Source organism: Lycorma delicatula, chromosome 11, assembly GCF_047948215.1.
Source record: "Lycorma delicatula isolate Av1 chromosome 11, ASM4794821v1, whole genome shotgun sequence".
In the NCBI taxonomy this organism is placed as follows: domain Eukaryota; kingdom Metazoa; phylum Arthropoda; class Insecta; order Hemiptera; family Fulgoridae; genus Lycorma; species Lycorma delicatula.
Window position 1 is genome coordinate 10,313,045 of NC_134465.1, and position 22,967 is coordinate 10,336,011.

A 22,967-nucleotide genomic window follows, 5' to 3' on the forward strand; every position below is an offset into this window, starting at 1 on the left:
TGGAACCGTTCTAAAATGAATACACTCTAAAATTGTAAGACTAATTTTTCAGAGATCTATAACAATTTCTTAATAAAAAAATAAAAGAATCACAAAATTCTATTATTTAATTCTAAAATTATCACTACTTAAATGGTTTCCAATGTTTTGAAATTGAAAGAGACTCACAAAATAGTGCAAAAAAAAATTTCATCTCAAAAAAATTTTATCAATTAACAAAATAAGAATTTCAAACTCAGCAGCAGAAAGAATTAATGAAACAATGTAAAATTTTTTAGAGATTATCTGTAAAAATATAGAATACAGAGAACAATGCACTGCTTTTTTAAACAGAAAAAATATTGTGGCTTAATAGGAAAATAATTCATGAACAGAATATACCAGTAGATTGGCACTCTTGACAGCTTCAGCTTTAGTGCGGCATCAACAGACCAGCATTTTTGACATATAAGAAATAAATGACTGACTGCTGGTATTTTTTTGCTTTTCACAATTAAATTTCCAGGCTGCCATCCCCAACACGTTGCAGTATCATCCAGGTTCCATAGTTTTGTATGTGTCTTTTCTTCTACTTTAGTACTTTTACACTTAAACTCTTCAATTCTTAAATACATCATTACTCTCCAAACATAAAACTATTTTCATTATTTTATGTAAATAATTATTATTTTTATTAGTTGCTAAATTTGATCTATTTTTGGCGCTAAATAAAGAGGTTTTTTCAGTATAAATAATGTAAACAAACTATCTATAAAGCACAAAAAGAAATTTTTTTGTTAAAAAACTCAATAAAGTTGTCATACCGCTTACTGTTTAGCTGTCAGAAAAAATTGCAATTGACAGAGTTGAGAGAAAGAGGGAGAGAGTGTGAGAAAGAATCATCCATGGATGAATTAATCTCCTACACATTAAATTTTGCATACTTATTACTAAAAAAGAAGGAAACTAAAATATATCATTCGTTACAATAATAATAAATAAAAATGTGTTAATAATAAATGAAATGACCTGAACAAAATACAAAAGTAATATTTTGAGACATATAAGCAATGACACAGCCAGTTTTATCTTAAGCAAAAAAAAGAGGACACTAACTTGTGTAAGAAAAACATTCCAATTTTTATAAATATTCTTTCATGAATCAAGAAGAATTTTGATCTAAACTTATAGTATCTAAATCCAAATACCTGAATATGAAGTAGAAAAATACTTTAGGTGTTCTATATGCAGTGCTACAGAAGATGGCTGTGAACAAAAGCGATTGCGGGGTTAACAATTATAACATGAACTACAACAGTTTTATAAATGTTTTAAGGAGGAAACAATTCAAGTTTAAATGCTAAACATCAATTTCAAAATTACATAAAAGATTTTTATCACATTATATACAAAATGTCATAATTGTTCTAATGATGTATATAACCCTACAATTTTACACAACATATCGAATGATAAACTATGTGTAAATATGCTGAGAATAAAAATTTAAAGAAATATAGCAACTTACTTAACCCCATATAATTGTCTGGTGTAATAAAAACTGGCAACAACTATATTGTACGACACTGTAAGTGCCATAACTTTTTTTTGTGTAAACTGAACATTAAAATAGTACTCTTTAAAACTGAATAAAGAAAGTAAATTAAAAAAAAATTAAGACATCATCATACAATTATCGGCTCTGAGGTGGACCCTTACATCACATCTGCCTCTTATCTAATTTACTTCCAGCTGAACTTTTGAGTCCCTAATATCTTCCATTTATTTTTAGGTTACTTAAAATATTTACATTTCTGTTTTCTCTTCTTTGCAATTCTACTGACAAACATAAATACAACAGAAAGAGATCTACAAACGAGTGAAATTAAATTTTATCAAGAATGAAGTAAAAAATCTGTTTTATAGAACCGTATTACACCACTACATTCTTGTGTAAATTTAAAAACCTAATTTTTAAATAAATTGTTATTGCTATTTCGGTAACTGAGTCTTAACTGTTTAAAAATAAATTTTAGCAAATTACAGTAATTTCAATTTTATTTCCTCTAAATCTATATGAAAAGCACAAATAAAAGAAAAACAATTTGTAATTGTATTTATGCATTTGTTTTTTTCTAAACCTCTCCAAATCATCTTAACGTGATATAAAAAACAAAAATTGAGTATACTTACAGAGAAAAAATTATATATATAATATTTTTTTAGAAACACAATGAGTGCATCAAAAGCGATTACAATGTTTTCAAATTATTAAAATGAAAAACAACAGACAGGTACATTTGTAAAAATAACACTTTGCTAATAATATAACCTATCATCAGCTGCGGGTAGACAAACTAATTAAGGGTGATTATAAATAAGTTCTACATTTAACTTTTGTTTAAGTTTTAAAATTTATAAAAATTTTATTCATTTATTTTTATATCATCTGCAATCCAATGTACTTGATCTTTCTGCAACACCTGAAAGATTTTTGGGAGTAGCATGCAAGAAAATGTAGGGTGTAGAAATAAGGATAAGTGCCAATATATATATATTCAAGCTTACAACGAATAGGCCAGCTTCTGAATCAGGCTGGCTGTAGTTTTAACTTTAGCCAATAATTTTTGAAGGTGTTTTTTAAAGGTAAGTATTCTGTCAATCATGACACCAGGGGAGATTTCAGGTGTGGGTTATGTTTCAGTGTGACTCCATAGTTAATAGCAAGAGTTCATTGAGCTTCCCTGTTGTTAAAATGGAATGCTGTAAGTTTTATTTGGATTTAGCTGGAGTCCCAACTTTTTGAAATATTTACTGATTGTGCCAAGATCTTCTGTCAGTACCTCACTTTGGCTAAGTTCGAGCTTTGGGTACCGACAGCAATATCGTCTGCATACACGAATTTTTGAGATGCAATTGGTGGTATATCTGAGATAATATTAAACAACAGAGGAGCCAGTACAAATCCTTGTGGTAGGCCATTTTGTAGGCTGTAGAAAATGCTTGGCTTTTCGTTGAGATGGAAAAGTCTATTACTCAATCTGATTCAGTAAATTAAGGAACAATTTGCAAGGAACAAGCTGATACACCTCGAATAGTAGTTTTTTCAGATTGTATCATAGGATGAACTTAGATCAATAAACGCAGCAAATGTTTTAAGCTTTTGTTTAAATCCTTTCTCTATATAAAAGGTCTGTCTGGAAAGTAATGTCATACATTTTATTGTGAAGCGACTGTGTACATTGCAGTGGGCTCTATCATCTGCTAGGATCAATGGTGGTATGTCAACTACCAAGCGAGTGCTTGCTCAGTTGTCTCAGAGTTCTCTGAGGTGAAGGATGGGCGATTTTGTAAACCTCTGTTTTGTCTCTTATACAAGTCGGGATGCAGCACTCACTGGAACAAAGATACACGATCAAGTTTTGTGTGAAACTCAGCAAGTAATTTAAGGTTGCTTCTCTGCCCAGTCTACTAGGGTTACACCTTGTGTGTTGTTATTATATCCCCAAATTTGGTGGTGTCAGTTAAAATCTCCTGTATATAGAGGATTAAAAACGAGGATTATGCCATTAGACCACTTTGTTTGGAAATCTATAAATATTGATTGTCATTTCTTCAATCTTTACAACTAGTAAAAAAAGATCTTGTGAGGAAGATGAGTGAATTATCAAAACAATATCAATACCTATTCTAACATATGTAGCAATTCCATATTTTGGATAATTTACTGCTGCAGCGAGATTATACCCTGGTATATAGCCTCTGGTGACTGAATTTGACAACAGTTGTCATCTGCGTGTTTCCTGGATTGTGACAACATTAAATTTAAATTGAATTGCTAACTTACTAATGCAATCACTTTACTGCGGCTAATACCTTCTATGTTGATTTGGCATACTCTTATTCTGGAGCCAATTGTCAAAAACTCCTGAGAAGTGTTACAAAGTTTGGTTTGCCTTGTTTTCAGTACCAATGATTTATATTTAAAAAAACCAGTTTCTGTATTTCATCAAAATTAAACACCGGCAAAAAAATCCAATTTCTACAGTATGTAAAGTTAAAGTATATCCTATACAATTATAATGCTATATAAGAAGCTGTTAAAATAAAATCATAGATGCTTTGAATTTCAATCTAACCACATAATTATATTGATGTTATTAAAATGTTATACAACAAAAATATAATTCCTACAGTATGTTATATGCACAACAGGAAAATCCATTCATAATCTTTTATGAAAATTCTGGCAGAGCATTTGAAGCAGTTCAGCCTTAAGCGAGAACTAAATTTAGATCCTAACACAATAGCCTTTTGTGTGGGTAATTTTTAAATCTTCTATTAATGTAATAAAAATATTCTTAACAAAAAAAGCTATAATTAAATCTAAAAAGTAACCAAAATAAGAATACTTAGGAACAAATTTTTCACAATTGTATAGATAAATTCTATGAAACAATCGTTCCTAGGCAAGCCAGTAAAAACTGATAAGCCCTGCATCTTTATAATCTGATTGCTTCATATCTGCAATACTTAAGGGAATATATTATTCTTCAATGATAAAAGGAGGGGAAATAAAGGTAGTTGTTGTTAATCATCCATTTACAAAATAATTAATTATATAAATAATCATGAAAGAACAAATTTAATCTTAAAAAGTTGCATCACACTTTGACGAAAAGATATATTGTTTTATACCATTTTAAAAAACCTTGATCCTTCACTGTTTTTTTTAAGTTTCAATTTATTCAAAAAAATCCTATAAGAACACAGCAAATTATGCAGAAAAATTACCTAATTTTGTGGGTGTCCAAATTTAATGTTCATTAACTTCATTTAAAACATAAATGAAACATTATTGCTGAAGCATATTTAAGAACAGTGTAATAATAAATGGTATGAAAATTTATAAACTTTTCCAGATTGGTTTCAATAAAGTAGCATTTTTGTTAAAAATTACAATTTCAGCTCTATGTAAAGGAGTTTCTTTTCTTCTCAATTTATTTTAACAATACTATTACAGCAACAATGGGATAAAAAAAAATTGCTGAAAAAAGGAATTTCAATTAAGACTATTGGCAATCTTACCTTTCTGTTAGGGAGGAAAACAGTTTCTTAACAATCATTGTTGGTTTGTGACTGTTTTAATAATTTTTTTCTACTTTCATAACCATTTATCTATTCTGTTAATTGTATGTATGTAATGTAAAATACTGTTAAAATACATAATCAAATAATTAATTGAATTCAAGTAATTTATGAAAAAAATAAGATTAAAAAAATTTTTTGCCTATATCTGCACTAAATGTGAATTTCAACCTCTGATAAATTGTTGTGCACATGATGAACACAATTACTAAAAATTATTATAAATTTTAAAAAATAAGGTTAATAATCAATCCATCCTCTTTAAACACCTAATAACATTTTTTTAACAATTATTTAAACGCTTAATAAATAACAATAAAACCAATACCATTGCGTACTAATCTTTCCTAATCCAAAAAACTCATCCCGTTCCATTCATTCAAAAAGCTAAGCTCTTATTTCATAAAATAATATATAAAAACTTGTATTATAATAAATCATAATACATAAAAACCATACCTAATTTATATGAAAATTTAATATTAAATCAATACATGGTGTTAATACCAAAATAAAAAAAAACACTGTAATCTTTGTAAAATAAACATGGTTTAAACAGAAATTTTAGCACGAACGTACTTTACTTTTAAATAAAACAAATACAAATCTGTATAAAACCAATAAATAAACATACTTTGATATAAGCACTATAGTAATGAACCTTAGCACTTTCCAGAAAAGCAAATTGTTGAAAAACAATCTTAGAAGTTACCTGGTAAATAACTACATCATTTTATCTTATTAATATTTATAGTTAACACTATTAAATTACATTCAAAGTTCTTTTACGATACTTATTATGACTGAATTCTAAAACAATGTACACATTAAGACTTATACTTCTGATTCCACATCAAGTGCATCTCAAAAAACAAAGTAGACATGAATGAAATTAATATAGTAGAGGTAAACGGTTGTGCATATCTAAATAATGAACTATATACAGAGAGAAAAATAAATAAGGAAGTAAATAAAATTCAGGAGTTCTAAAGTTATGTATGTAAACAGCAGAAAATAGTAAATTTATAAAAAAATTATTCTGATATGTAGAACTGAAAATCAGTTACTGAAAAAGATTAAAATAATAAAAATAGCAATACTTTGTCAACTTGAAGTGTAATTCGTGTGGGAACAAAAATAATTAAAAGAAATGACTGAGATGGCTTTGATAATAAAAAGTAGAAAAGAAATAGAAAAAATATCTAATAAATGTGACCTAAAGAGAATTAGACCATTAGAACACTAGAAACTTAAATGTAGGAAGACATCATTTAAAGAGAAATGAATGGAGACAGGTGATGAAAAAAGAAAAATTGAAAGAAAGGAATATGCACATACACTGTACGTTGAACATTATCTTATGGGCACAACAGAGACAGAAAACTGTTTCTACATAATCACTATCAAACCAAATTTCTCAAAAGATGATGAAAGTAGGTAACTTCGACTTAAAGTAAGCCATCCAAAATTTATTATTGAATGGAGCACTTTTTTACCTTTAATCTGAACGATCCTCTATCAAATGCATTTAAAATGTTTAAACTGAAATAAAAGGGTATGACAATATGATGGTATAGAATTCCTCAGAGGTATAGTACGTGTATTGTTAAACCATGATTAAAAAATAAGTGGAATAAAATGAAGTGGCCAGCCTTTACTACCCACTGAATCAGTAGTAAAAGCCGATTACCCTTGAAATTATTAAAACAGCAATCCCTTTAAAGTGATTTTCATAGACTCCTTACAAACTTCATGAATATCTGTAAACTTTCATTTGCATCTGTAAACTTTCAATTCTTTTTCTCTTTTTCAACCAGTTGAAAGCCAAAAGATATTTTTATTTTGTTTATGCATTATTAACTCCAGAGTTTGAGACCAAGCTTTAATCATTAAGCAGGTTAAATTAATGAGTGTGGGTTTCATTAGCCAAACAAATTCCATTGACGACCAGTCAAAACAGAAGGAAGTTGTTGTAGCAGATAAATTTCATACACAATGTTTGGCTGTCTCAATATGTGGAAAATTGTAAATAATTGTAACAAAATAATAACACTTACAAAATACATGGTTATATTTTGAACACCATACATTAAAATTTTTGTTTCCTTATCTGTTAAATTTAATACAGTTAATTCATGATGAAATATTAAAAAGAAAATTTCACCAGTCAAGTAATTTATATGTTTACTTACTGAAATATAGTAAAATTAATAAGCATAATAACTGCTAGACTTGCACAAATGTAGTAGTACCTAAAGTAATCTATCTAATCAAACTTTATCAGTATGGTCGGTAAAGTTTATGGTACACAGATGGGGATATACCATTTGCACATTTAATATACAAAGCTCTCTATTCACTACAGTTAACAATTTACAACTGGATTCTTCACTTGCTTAGCACAAATAAATTATTCACATAGTATAAGGAACTAAAATTTAGTTCCTTTATTTAGTGGTTTCCTTCCAATAATGTATCCATGCAAGTCTTGCATAATATTAGAAAAAAATCAGATGCAAGTTTTCATTATATAATGTAGTTTACTGCTGACTTCAAAACATAGTAAGATATCTGATAAAAGGCTAAATTATTATCATTATATCAGTATCCTTAGATACTGAGCATTAAGTAAACAAAGAATACAATATTCACTTCAAACGATTAAGAAAGATTTTAAACGTGGAATTTTAATGAATATGGTGTTTAAATACCTATCATTTTTAACCTTAAAATATTTTCTCTTCATTATCTTATTGTGCGATGTAAATAAAATTGAACGAAATAGTGAATTAAAAATAAATTGCCATTTAAAATTCAACAAAGATCTATATATAAAAAGTAAGATCTATATATTTAAAATATATATAAAAAGTGATAACTGTAATATAACATATTGAAAGTTAATAAAAATACTTTTACTAAAGTACTGAATATAATTAAGTACCTTTGAGATGCATGCTGCTGTTGTTGTTGAACATAATCTTGCTGATTCTGCTGCGGCTGTTGTTCTTCTTCATTGTCATCATCAGGCACAGGAGATGTTTGCCGCACAGGTAAAGATGCTGACTGTGGCCGAGAAAGTCCTTGTTGAGGCTGATGTATCATTGGTTTTACAGTGGCAACAACACGAGTTTTTGCTGCTCGTTTTATTCTTTCTTCCAGAAGTGACATATCTTTATCAGAAATCTAAAAGAAAAAAAAGTGCTTATATAAAAAATCAACTAATGATACCCTTAAACTATCACTTAAATAAAATGTATATAACTAATGATCTGCTTCATTCATGCCTGAAGTGCAACTGACTGAGTCAAGTTAAAGAAATGAATGGCATTTTAATAACTAGAGTCTAAAAAGGTATTTTTGAGAAGTCATGAAGTTTCTGGAAATTTTGACACCAATTAGCGTGGCAATACAGTTCTGTGTGAATATGAAGACTACATAAAATTAAATAACATTAGAAAGTTACTTTTTTTTTAAAGAATTCTGACTTCATTTTGATGTTGATCGTAGGGATAAAATGTTACTGTATTATCTTTTTTTAACTATTTTATATAAGGTTATGCCCCACATAAGACCACACTAGGTAACCAGAACCTAAATAAGGATAAGGATAAGGAGGCAAATAATCCACTCAAGAAATTAGCAACGTTCCATTCTCATGTGAGATCCCATTGTGCATCTCATAAGATTTTTGTAAAAATGAAACATTTTAATCAATAATCAGACCACCTAATCACCGTTCAATGATTTTGAGTTGACCAGAGCAGAGATATACTCTGCAATAACCGTACTACTTTTCCTCTAGATAATAAGGTCACTTGAGAAGCTAAAAGTTCCATAAAGAATCTTTACACATCCTCATTCAATTTTTTTAACACGCAAGAGTACCATGCTGAAGTACAGTCGAACACTGGAGTTAAATTTCAGAGATTAAAATTTGACAAAAAACTAATTGGTTTATACTACAATTAACTCATATATTACATCCTCATTCAATTTTTTTAACACGCAAGAGTACCATGCTGAAGTACAGTCGAACACTGGAGTTAAATTTCAGAGATTAAAATTTGACAAAAAACTAATTGGTTTATACTACAATTAACTCATATAAAGAGTTAAATAATTCACAGAATTACAGATCTGGTATGTTCTAATAGTTAATAACACAATTTACTCATGCAAACATTCACGGACAAAGATTAAATTCACAACTTTTAAGACCTTTCAAATGAAAAAGTCAGATATATGCTAAAGGAGAAACTCTTACAAAAGAATGTAGAAAGATCAAGGGGGAAATAGAATAAGCATGTAAATAGAATGCGGGAAGAAAGGATAAGTAGGAGGATGTACAAGATAAAAGTGTTGAGAGAAGGATGGAGGCAATAAAATGAGATAAAAGAAATAAGATGATAGGTGGCTAAAGAAGTAGAAGAGAGTACAGAAGAACAGATAAGAATTAAAGAAAAGTTGTAAAATCAAGTAAATGGCAAGATATGAAGAGTTGAAGAAATCTATGTTTCAAGTAGGGCTGGTTAATTGCTGGAAAACTGTGTAAGATGCTCATATGATACATGCATACAAATTAAGAAACAAATGAAAAGTAAATGAAGCCTGAAAGTAAGATGAAATCCAGATGCCATTTTACAGCTCCAAGAATAATTCTCAAAAAAATTTACCGTTATCAAATTTTTACTATACCCAGACAAAAAAACCTATGTTAATTGTTATAGAAAAATACTAAAATAACGTTTTACAATTAAACAACATATTACATACACAAGTAATTTACTGGTAACACTGATTAAATATCAATATTTACTTCATCATTTTGAATCTAATGAAGGAAGAAAAACAAAACAATATTAACCTGGCCAACCATTTTAAGTATTCGTTCACCACCAATGAAGTACGCATTGACAATACAATTTAAAGCACCATTACGCACAGAATTATCACGATCAGAAATATGTCTTGCAATTTCTTTCAATGCAGATGAAGGAGTCGGTTGACAAACGGTTAGGCCATATGAATCGATTAAACAGCTAAGCTGTTCAAGACATTCTGTTATTGAAAAAAATAAAAAATAAATGAATAACAATAAAAATTATAAATAATAACTTATGCTAGAGTGCTTTTAAAATAAACTGAAAAAAAGCAACAAAATTATGCTCAAAACCTAAAACAAATTTTTATTTTAAATCTAAAACTAGATGGTAATTTTAATTATTAAACAATCATTATGAGCAAACACTGATGAAAATGTATACATTACATGCATACGTTATATGTTTACATAAAAAAAAACAAAAAAACAATTATAATAAGCATTATTTGACAAACAATATTTACAAAAAAAATTTGTAACTTTAATTCAGTTTAAATTTATTTAGAGTATTTATTAACTGGAACAAGTACTATAATAAGTACTAGAGTTTTTAGGATAAGAGTAAAAATTATGTACTGTGGTACATACAATATATACAATGAAACCTCTACAAAATGGAACCTCCTTGAAACTTACCGTTTCTCAAATCCCAATATGTTTTTATAGAAACTGATCTCTTCAACACAGAAAATTCTGCTACGGAAATGGAAAGGAAACATGGATTTTAATTTTAATTTTACGTATTAATCTTGTCCCATAAAACGGAAAAGAAATTAAAAATAAGATTGTACATTCCCACGATTTACAAATTATAAATCCAGTAGAAGTTTCAAAGAGTACAGCTGTTTCAAAAATGCTGTTCAGTTACCACTGGAATGGTACGCAAATAAAAAGTCTTGGCTGAGTCTAATATAATGGAAAAATAGCTATATAATTTAAAGGAAGAAATGGTTAGTGAAAATAGAAATATTCTACTGCTTTTAGACAATGCGTCATGTTACCTATATGAAAATTATTCTAACATAAAACGTGTTCTTTCCACCAAACACAACTAGTGTAACTCAAACAATGGATCAGAGGAGTTATTAAAAACATAAAAATTCACTGTCGGAAACATTTTGCAGTCACTAGTTAGTAGCCAATATGGATTCATGTTAATCTGTTTAAGAACTGATGACACATAAAATTATTATTCTGGATGCACTCAGATTACTCTCTTCATCATAAAAAATTACAAATAACTATGTAAAGTGCTTTTAAAGAAGCTGGTTTCTGCATGGAAACGGATAATTATTATGTTCCCGATATAAGTAGTTTGCGCAATACAACAATATTGCGTGAAGTTGAATTTCTGTTGCAAGAAAGTGATCAAACATAGTTCCATGCTGAAGACTATGTGAGTATTGGTAGTGATTTGATAACCGAAGAAGGATTTCAGACTGTAGATGAAATTATTTTGTCTGAAACTAGCAAGATTAACAAAAGTTCAGAAGAAGAAGGACAAGGAGAGGACACAGAAAACAAAATTAACAGTTTTGGAGAAGCATTGGGTATGGTTGCACTGCTGAAAGAATTCACAATTCGTATAAACTGTGATTATTTACGGCAGAATATGTTAACTGCTAAAAATATTATTGAAAACAAAAGTTCCAAAAGTAAATTATTGAAACAGAAAACTGTACTTGACTATTTTGGAAAATGATTTTATATCAGAATTAATGTTAGATCATGTTGTGTTTTAAGCTAAGTATAAGTCTTCTAATTAAACATAACTATTAAATGAAAAATTACTAACTTGTAAAATAAAAAAAAAAAAAACATTCTTTTAGTGTAACTGAACAATTTTTGAAAATTAGTGGTTCTCTATATGCAGTATAATTTCCCGATTATTCCAAATGTTTATCTTTGTCTAACATTATTTTACATTTGTATAATTCATAAAGCATTGCTCAATTTTTAAAAACTCTGCAGGATGGAAACCTTTTCAAAACGGAATTCTTACTCAGTCCCATCAGATTCCATTTTGGGAAGGTTTTACTGTATTAAAAATTGTACATGGAATTACAACTAATAAGATAGCTTAATTATGATAAATTAAATTGCCGCTTATTTTTGTAATATTAAAAATAACAATTTACATACTTTTCAATGTCAAGAAATGCCATCATATCAAAGTTATGAATGATAAAGAATCCTGTAGACAACCTTTTAATTGAATTTATTTTGTATACAGTTAGTAATAAATAACAGGTAAATAAAGATTTTTACCCATTTTTACACTTACAATGTTATCTGTATTATTTTTCTCTCTAATGCTTTAATAGTCATTCTTTTTAAAATTCTTTTCATCTTTTTGGATTGATAATTAAAACTTAAAAAGTTTGATATTATAATTATTATTTTTAAATAAAAATTTATAATATTGACTTTCATATGATAAAGAAGTAATACCTACTGATCCACCTTTGGTTTCCCTCATAAGCAGTTGCTTGCAAGGAAATAAATAGTATAAATTTTATAAAAAAAAAATAGATTTTTGTTAGTCTAAGAATGCACCAACATTTTAACAAGTTATTTAGACATTTAGAAAATTGCAAAAGATCTGTTCACTTCTTTGATAAAATACATCTGATGTGAAAAAACTTTTCTACATTATTACATTTTGTAACTATTTTCAAATATTTCATTAAAAATTAATAATTATTAATTTAAAATAAATAATTATAATAACTACAGTAAAGATTGCAATAAGTTTTATCAGATTTGCAATCATGTGAAAAAAACTTTTTCTTGAATTTAATAAGAACAAACTTTTTCTACAATGAATTTTACAGAGCAAAATGAACTGAATCTGTTTTTTAAATGTGTTATTTGTCTTAACATATGTGTTATTTGCCTTAACATAGTAAAAGGATATCCTTTTAAATGAAATGTACAAAATTAATGATGAAAATTAATAAGCTGTTCTGAAAAGGTTTTCTACTGTTATCAGAGTTTCTCTGGTGTAAATTCATTGGTTTCTTAAATTACTCATTGTAAACACAGATTCTAAAAATCAATACAGAAATCCAAAGCATCATGTGATTTTCTTGGTAAGTTTTTTCATCTGATTCAGAATCATCACATCCTTGTATAGTACTGGAAATGTTCTTCTATATGATTTCATCAATCATTGGAAGACACTAATTTGCCTTCTTCATCTAAAAATTTGTCTCTGGAAACAGACAAATTTAAAAGTTTCTTGATTGAAACCACTGAGAAAAAATTAAGTTTTCTTCAAGATCATTTCTTCAAGGTCATTTGGAAAACTCATAAATCTTACTTTTCTGAAGAAGTTACTTATTTTATTGTCATTTATTAACAATGTTTTTTCTTAAGTTATTAAGAATTTTCCTTTCCCTTTCATTTTCCTGTTTTAGCTTCCGGTAACTACCGTTTAGATAATTCTTCAGAGGATGAATGAGGATGATAAGTATGAGTATGAATGAAGTATAGTTTTGTACAGTCTCAGTTCGACCATACCCGAGATGTGTGGTTAATTGAAACCCAACCACCAAAGAACACCGGTATCCACGATCTAGTATTCAAATCCATGTAAAAATATCTGGCTTTACTAGGACTTGAACGCTGGAACTCTCGACTTCCAAATCAGCTGATTTGGGAAGATGCGTTTACCACTAGACCAACCCGGTGGGTCATTAAGAATTTACCTAAATTCTGCAAACTTAACCTCCACAAAATTTTAATTTTACAGAATTGAAAATAAGACCAGAAACCTCTAATTTCCCTTTTGATTCATCGGTTAGAATATAAATGTAGAATTCAGCAGCAAAAAGATTAATTTTGTTTGTTAAATTGGGTAACTGATCACGAATTAACTGGATGTAGTTGTATTAAAAACAAAATCTTCCTTTTTTCTTTTTTATGTGAATATACAGAGTGGACCAGAGGAAATGCATGTTTTTTTTTAACAGCTAGTACTCAGCGGTGAGTGGAGGTATTGACTTTCAGTGACCTCTAGCGGACAGCTATCTACACAGTTTCAGTTACTATGGAGTGTCAGTTTTTTTTTTAGATACAATGATTCTGTGGTCGTGGTTCAACATCTTTTCTGTCAAAATTTTTATGTCAAATGTTGAGTTGCAGTTCCAGATTAGACCTGTGATGAAGTAAAAAGTAACTGGCCTTCCCCATTCAGTCTGAACGGAAAACATAGACAGAGTGAGAAGGGCAGCTCTTGCTGGTCCGAAACAAACTGCTAGGCGACAGGCTGTAGCACTTTGTACATTATGTCGTTGCTTCATCACATCTTACACAATGATCTCAAACTTCACCGATACAAAATACTTATCATCCAGCAGCTAACTGAAAGGGATTTTGTCCAACACAAAGAATTTTGTGGTATAGTGAATGCTATTCTTATGGAAGATTTAAACACCCTAATAATGATGAGTGACAAAGCCCATTTCTATCTGGATGGCTATGTTTATGTACAGAACTGTAGTACTGGGCATTGGCGAACCCACATGAACTACACCAAAAACTTCTTCACAGCTCAAAAGTAACAGCGTGGTGTGATGTCTCCAAGATAGGGATATTGTTGGTCCTTACTTTTCTGAAGAGGTGAGAACCGCAGTTACAGTGACAACAGCATGCTACATCAACATGTTAAACAACTTCCTGCGTCCAGAACTGGAAAGGCATCTGGTGACCATGAGAGAAATTTGGTTCCAACAGGATGGTGCCACAGCTCACACGGTGAGAGCATCAAATGAAGTCAACAAATGTTTCCTAGACATATCATTTCACGATTTGGCAATGTTTCTTGGCCCCCATGCTCTTCCGATCTATCAATTTATGACGTTCTTTTTGTGGGGCTACCTGAAATCAAGAGTGTGCGTGAACAAGCCACAACAGTCAAAGTCCTGAAAATTTCTATTTGTCAAGAAATTGAAACTGTGTCCAATGAAATGTTGGAGAAAGCTTTGCAGAGCTTTGAGGAGAGGCTCTAAATTTGCGTTTAACAAAGAAGGACATCATCCTACTGATATTATTTTCCAAACCTAATTAAGGTATGTTGATTTCAAAAATGTAATAAAAATATTATTTAATGTAAGACTTTTTTTTTCTATAATTAAAACAACCCAAGTTATTCAGTAGTGAAAAATATGTTTCCTCTGCTCCACCCTTTACCATATCCTTCCCAATTTTTTTTCCAAAAATATTTGATAACATCCATACCTTTTAGTTGTCCAATAATTAACAGGAAAATGATTTCACATTTTTAAGACAACTGGGCTTTACTGATTTTCCTGTTACTATTTGCTTTCATTCGTTGCTGACAATCAATCTTGTTAGCACATTATAAAAAAGTTGTCATCTATTATTATTATTAAGCTTACTACCACACACATTTTTCATCTTTTAAATTTTAACTGGAGTTAAAAGACACTTTTTCATAGCCAAACATAACATCTTCAGCGCATAAAAATCTAGTTGTTAGAATAGTCCCTTCTTAAATCAGGCTACATGTTTTCATCAACCAAATACACTTCACTTATTTTTCTATAAGACATAGTTTCTCTGTATAAAGTGGTATCATACATTAAATGGCAAAACTATAGACCTGAATTTTTAACACAGTTCTGCTAATTGGCACATCATGAAGTATTTGAACTTTAAACCATGAAAGAAGTAAACATTAATGTACTTTTTTCATAATTTTTGCTTGTTTAGTTTGATTATTTTCAAAGGTTAACAATATTCTTTCAATTTTTCCTTAAAAATTTATATATGTGATTGACCCAATAAATTTGAAGCATTTTCTAACTTTTTCAAGATACAAAAAAAAGTGTTTTTTGTCACTGTTACAATCTCTAGATTAGTAACACAGTACTAGTATTAATGAAAATGTGTGTTAATCAAGAATAAATAGATTTTACATAAATCAGAGTAAATTAATTTTAATTTTAATCATTATAAGTGTTTGACTGTATACTTTTTTCATTTATATTTTGTCTATATATTTTTCATGTCACATCTGAGAAATAGAAGAATCACAATGAGTTGAAATATACACTATTTCAAATATCAATAGTTTAATGAACTAGTTCACCATTTTGATTAGAATAAAAATCAACAACTGCTCAAAACATGTTTAAAATAGAAGAAATAATCTCCTGTTTTATAACAAGGAAAGAATTTGTTTCAATCAATACCACTTTAGATGGCATTGAAGTATGACATACGGCACATGGCACATCTCTCTGCATCTATGAAGTGAATGTATAACCACCTTTCAAATAGAAACAAATTAAGCCTTCTCTATCAGTCGCTGTTATGATGTAAAGGAAAAAATTTCAAGAAGTGTTATGTAATGAACCATTAATTTTTTTTAAACTAAGGGTCAAGACTTCTGAAATTTTTAACAGACTTAATAGAACTGAGAAATGACTTTTTATAGCAGATAAAAGATATGATTTGAAAAATTGTTTCTTTACGACAAATTGCATATGGATTTACCTGACTTCCTTATCACTTAAAAGAATTTTCATGCAACTATGGTGAATTTTGTGAAGAATTTATTTACCTTTGTTTAATTAAAAAATAAATATAACAATCTGCTACAGACAGAGGACACAAAATTCAGCATTGTTCTTTGAATGCTTGCATAACACACAGCTAATCCTGATGTAACAGCCACAACTCTTAACTCAAATGGACTTTATGCATTATACAACTTGGCTACATTAATAAATTAAATTAAATCACTGAACCTGATCAGAGCTATTTCAAATGATTTATTTGAAATAGGAATAAACAAATTTCCACAGTAATAAAACTAATACATTTTTAGAATAGATAAGAATACTGAAAAGTTGAAAGAAATGGATTTACATCATATAATAAAATTTAATAAAAGAAAAAAACTGTTTTAATTTGAACCCCTTCATATAAAATCACAAACCATAAAAAAAACAACTAAAAAATATCCATAACTATAAAAGGGAATCCAATATTAAATTCAGGCTAAATCAACAAATAAATCTTTTTAGAGGCATGAGTGCTCCTAAATGTATAAGATATCTAAATTTTGCAGAATTCATAAATACAAAACTGTAGAATATAAAGACTGACCACTTCGTTGACGAGCATTTTTCGATTTTAATCCATCCATAACATATGTAAATAACTTTGAAACTGGATAAATAAGACTTATTTGTTTAAAAAGAACACGTACGCTATTTCTAACAGTATCTTTTGGATCTCCAACCTATTAAAAAAATAAATATTAACTCAATTAAACAAATGCTATTGAATAATATTCTACAAATAAATAATGACTACATTTTCTAAAAGAGCTGATAGAATTTTCTTTTTTAAATTAATTTTTTTTCAAACTCCATTTTCTTAATTTACAAAAATATTAAAAAATTAAAGCTAAGACAAAAAATAAGAACAAATTTCTAAAAAAATCTCCTTTCATGCATTACTGAAAAAGGAAAACCCTTATACATAAGCAGTAGTTACTGGAATTCAGCTATACTTTTCAAGAATATTAGCACTAATCATAAAATTTAGGAATAATATTAAGTACCACTGTACAATTATTTTTCACAATTAAAAAAGATCTAATTAAATATGTGGTTGGTTCTCAAATCAAATAAATGTCTTTATTTAAATGTAATTTAATATATTTGACAATGAATAAATAAAATATTTTAAATCTTCTTCCACTTTTTATTCATAACATATCAACAATTAATAATAATTAATCAATATTTGATTGATAATTCTTACCTTAAGGACAAGATAAGGTATAAATGGTGCAGCCTCACTTTCTAACATAGTATAATTACGATCAATTAATGTAGCAAACACTGTTTGTAAATACTCTAAACCTTTCAATATAACAGAAGGATTTGTATCAAAAAACCTTAATGTCATCCACTTCAATATCAGATCTAGATTAGCAATAAGCGCTGGGTGATTGATTGACAAATCCTAAAAAAAAAAATGAATTCAAAATTTATTATATTTAAATTTACAAGTTATATAATTAGATAAAATATCCCAAATAATTTAGTGTTAGGTTTAAATAGAATTAAAAGAAAATGACCACTGATAACAAACCTGTACCTGTTTGTCATCCTTTCCCCTTCTGAAATTTTTTTAAAAGATAAACATTTTCCTTTTTGAAGAGGTTTTATATGCATAGATATTTATGGTACAGAGGCACAGATGATCCTGATGAACACTTCAGTAATTAGACTTATAATGCAGCTGTGGTACTGAAAATTAGACTTATAATGCAGCTGTGGTACTGAAAACTGTCTCAAGAGTATTCTACAGGCAACCCCTAATAGATAAAAATCAAGGTTCTACGGGTCCCAGTATCCTCAGATAAACTTAGCAGGATCCAATAACATATATAAGATAGCTAAAACAAGAATAATATATGACTAAACGGAGTGGTGAAAAAAAATCCACCCGTGAAAGAACCACAGTAATAAACAAACTACTACTAACATTTGTGTCATTAACATTTTTCAATCTGTTCTCCTGGTTTATCTTTTTAATTTGATATATCATTTATAGATATAAAGTTATTTGCTGCAAAAAAAATTGAAATAAAAAATTTAACTATTAAAAAAAACTTAACACTACTTTCTTCAACACTTATAACTTCAATTTTTTTTTTTTTTGTAAATTTCATTATTGAATATTGCTGGTTTGAAGTGAACTAGAAAGGCATGATGTAATCTTTATCTTTTAAGATTAGAATCACAGTCAACTTGTCCCATGCTTCTGTAATGTTATTGAAGTTTTTGTTATGTTGACATGATTCTAATTTATGTTTTTATCAAATGTTTTCTATCATTTAATACCGTTATTTAAAATGTCACTATTTAGCAATATAGTAAAAAAAAGCATAAACCTTTTGGAATACATTTGAAACTAAGTAGTGAACATGTAGCAGTTGTATTCAAAATAAACCAGACAGCACTTCAAAAAAAAGTTGTCCACCTCAAATTATGCTGAATTTGAAAATAACACTGAAACATATCAAATAGTAAATACTGATTTATTTTCTAGTGCTTTATCTGGAAATGTGCTGGGTAAAAACTCCTTACTTGTGGTCTTTGTGTAAAAGTAAGTGAACAACAGGGACTGGCTGCAAAATTCACTTTGATATAAAAACTTACTTTTGAGTTTAGATTTTTCAATTCAGCTCAGAAAGAAATTGTAGAGAAGCAGACTAGCTCTAGGAAATGTAGTGCAGAAAATTACAAAAAATTAAATGAAAAGGGCTGTAGACGAGGCTGTCTTAGAAAATAGTAACAGTGATTTTGACAATAAGCATCTGTCTGCATAATCTGGAATGTCTAGAATATATTTGGAAAAGGATTGGTAGCAGAATTAGAAAGCTGAAATTGGAAATGAATGGACAAAAACTGTCCAATAATTTAAATTAGGAGGCAAGAATAAACTGACTATTACTGATCATTTGCAACCTATTACAATAATGCAATCAGAAAAAAACATTGACTGCATTAGAAATATGCAGCAAGCAATTTGGGCTATATACTTTCATAAGTTGTTGATGGATGAGCAGCCTCAAAAACCAACAGATTCTGAATGCAGGGAAGTGAAATCATTCTTCTATAAAAGAAAGGCACTCAGTAAGACCTAAATAATTATCACCCAATAAGCCTCTCAGTTATCTGCAAGGTTTTCACCAAGATAATAGTAAAAAGAATGCTAACAACACTGAATGAATCACAACCAAAGGAGCAGGTAGGCTTTGAAAGTGGTTGTAGTACACTGGATCACATCCAGGTTGTTCAGAAAGTCATAGAGGGACAATGAAGAATACCATGTTCCTATGTATGGCTTTTATTACTATGAAAAGGCATTTGATTTGCTAACAACACAAACCATAATAAATTAATCACATAACCAGGAGATAAATTCAGTCTAAAAAAACTTGATATAATCAATATATACAAAGAAGAAAAAGTTACTACCTGTCTCAACGAAAGCAGGGATAAATATACAAAAAGGCATAAATAAGGCAACACTTTATCACCCACACTCTTCTCAGCCTGTCTCAAGGAAGTATTTAGAAAGCTGGAATGGGAAGTAGAGACGCGTCTAAACCTCCTGAGATTCGCAGATTTCTTCTCACAAGAACCAGAATAACTACAACCTGAACCTTAAAAAGAACCAGGTCATGCTCAACAAGTATGCCAAAGAAAGAAAAATTTTTGTCTCTGGAGAACTCAAACAGGTAGTTTATACCTTGGCCAGTGGTTGTCAACTGAAGGTGATACAACCAAAGAAGTTTAACAATGAGTTTAACACTTTATCACCCACACTCTTCTCAGCCTGTCTCAAGGAAGTATTTAGAAAGCTGGAATGGGAAGTAGAGACGCATCTAAACCTCCTGAGATTCGCAGATTTCTTCTCACAAGAACCAGAATAACTACAACCTGAACCTTAAAAAGAACCAGGTCATGCTCAACAAGTATGCCAAAGAAAGAAAAATTTTTGTCTCTGGAGAACTCAAACAGGTAGTTTATACCTTGGCCAGTGGTTGTCAACTGAAGGTGATACAACCAAAGAAGTTTAACAATGAGTTAGCTTGGATGGTAAGTATTTGGGAGACTTAAGAACAAACTCCACTTTTATTTTAAAAAAGAAAGGTTTTGATCGATGAATCCTGCTAGTTTTTACCTATGGAAGTAAAACTGGACATTAACAGTTTAATTATTACAGAAGCTGCAGAAGCACAAAGAAATATGGAATGATGTCTGCTTGACCTGTAAATGACCATGGAACAAAAGCAAGTAAATGAAATCATGAAAGTTAAAGAACTAAAATGGCGGTGAACAGGCAATGTAGCAAAAAGAACTGATGGGAGATTGACTACATTAGCACTTGAATGGACAACCCTATTTATGAAATGCCCACAAAAAAGACCAAAGATTCGTTGGATTGATATTATCAAATACACTGGACCGAATTGGCAGAAGATCACACAAGACTGTATTAGAAACGTGCTGAAAAGGCCTTCATCCTGCAGTGGATTGTTAATGGCTGAAATGATTATGATCTATTTATCATATTTCCAATACATCTTTACAGAGCATAAAGTTTGCCTTTCTGTCCACAACTCATTATTATTTATCTTTTATTTTACATTGGCTTTAATCACTTCATACGCATAAAAACTTAATAAATTATACATATGAAGCTAATTTAGATAATATGCTGGAGGAAAGTTTTATATATACTGTAACAAAAGAAAATAAACAAATATGCTATATGATTTTCACAAAGTTTATGAAAATTTAATAAAATTTTAATTTTGTGAAAATCAGAAAACATACTTTACTTTCTTTTGTTATGATGGATTTTCATTAAGTAGCACTTTCATTCATTGAAATACATACTGTTTATGTTGAATATTGAAATTTAAAAATGAAATCATGTAAATTTTCTTCTGTTCAGTTAAAAATTCAGAACTTTTAACTTTTGATAGTTAAATCTCCATAAAATTAGAAAAGAGGACTTGTCCCTGTGCAGTTTTGGGCATTTATTTTTAATGCTAAGTGATCACAAGGAACCCAAATATCAACCAGGAAGAGGAATGCATAAACTAAAATACAGATTTTAAGTTAGAAGTGACCAGATTACATTAAAATTAATGTTAGTTAACATATATTATTAGTTATTCTACAGTATATTAAAATTGTTGACAGTGTTGGTTGACTACACTTATTGTAAAACTATCATTCCAATTTTTTATGATTAACATTTAAAACGATAGCTAATATCTGGACCAGCAAAGTACACAGATAATCAACTTAACTAAAACAATAAACAAATGCCAAACATGAACACTTACTTCACTAAGAGAATCAATGGCTCTAAGATGATATTTAAAATCAGCATGAAACATATTAGCAATCAATCCTTTATTGACATTAGCTGTGGTCATCTGATCACGTAGTAACTCAACAAATTCTTCACGTGGTGTGGTAAAATTCCATTTCAGTGTCTGACAGAAAGAAAATAAATTTTAAATAGATAAAAAGCTGAAATAAAATGCTAATGTTAAAATCTCAGATGGTTTATAAATATTAAATTTAACCAATTCACTTAGTTTAACAATGTACATTGCAACAAAAGTAAACACACTGCAATGTTGACAAGTTGACGTCTGTCAAAGCTTCTTCAAATAACCTGACAACCCAAGCTCTAAACGCTTTTTGTATGACTAAATAAAACTGAAAGTAATTCCGACAGTATCAGTAAATTTGATATTATAATTCATAACTGCAGATAGATATATTTTTATACACACGATTTTTTCACTTTAATTTTTTAAAACAATTAAAAGAAGATTAAGTAAACTATTATAAATATAATTTACTATGTGAAAATATTATTTTTTTTTTTAACTAATAAATTCTTTAAATATTTTAACTCATTTAAAAAAAAAAATTAATAAACAACTTAAAGAAATTGCTCAGCTGTTTCATTACGCCAAAAATGTTGGAAGGATATGTTGAATGCTGTTAGCTAGTTAACTATCGTCCTGCATATGTTACAGTAAATATACTACAAGAAATTTTCCACAGGAAAAATGCTTTATTTGACTAGTTCTTTGAAAATTATGTTACAAAACAAAAGTAATCATTTTAATTTACCAAATTAACTACTTTAGGAGTGCTGAATCAATAACAATCATCATCAATATCATCAACATATCGTAACTGATTGATATGTTATGACATAACCTGAAGTACTTCTCACATGTAAGCATGTCGGTGCCCTTGTAGGCTGCACAGCGCATAAATACCACATAGTAGTTCTTTAAACTTAATCTTCTGAAGAAAAACAAATTCTACTACATTTTTTGTTTACCAATAAATAATTCTAGTCAAGA

The 22,967-nt window shown here is 29.1% G+C and overlaps 1 protein-coding gene across 3 annotated transcripts in view; it reads right to left on the bottom strand.

Moving 5' to 3' along the window:
• The window catches only part of msps (msps cytoskeleton-associated protein 5), a 135,504-nt gene that overhangs the window by 39,515 nt on the left and 73,022 nt on the right, over positions 1-22,967 (bottom strand). For all 3 annotated transcript variants that reach the window (XM_075379164.1, XM_075379163.1, XM_075379166.1), the window contains exons 21-25: positions 21,924-22,076; positions 17,813-18,016; positions 17,150-17,285; positions 9,995-10,188; positions 8,072-8,313 (exon numbers count right to left, since the gene is read on the bottom strand). In XM_075379164.1, coding sequence (XP_075235279.1) covers positions 8,072-8,313; positions 9,995-10,188; positions 17,150-17,285; positions 17,813-18,016; positions 21,924-22,076 — 929 coding nt within the window. The remainder of the gene's footprint in view (positions 1-8,071; positions 8,314-9,994; positions 10,189-17,149; positions 17,286-17,812; positions 18,017-21,923; positions 22,077-22,967) is intronic.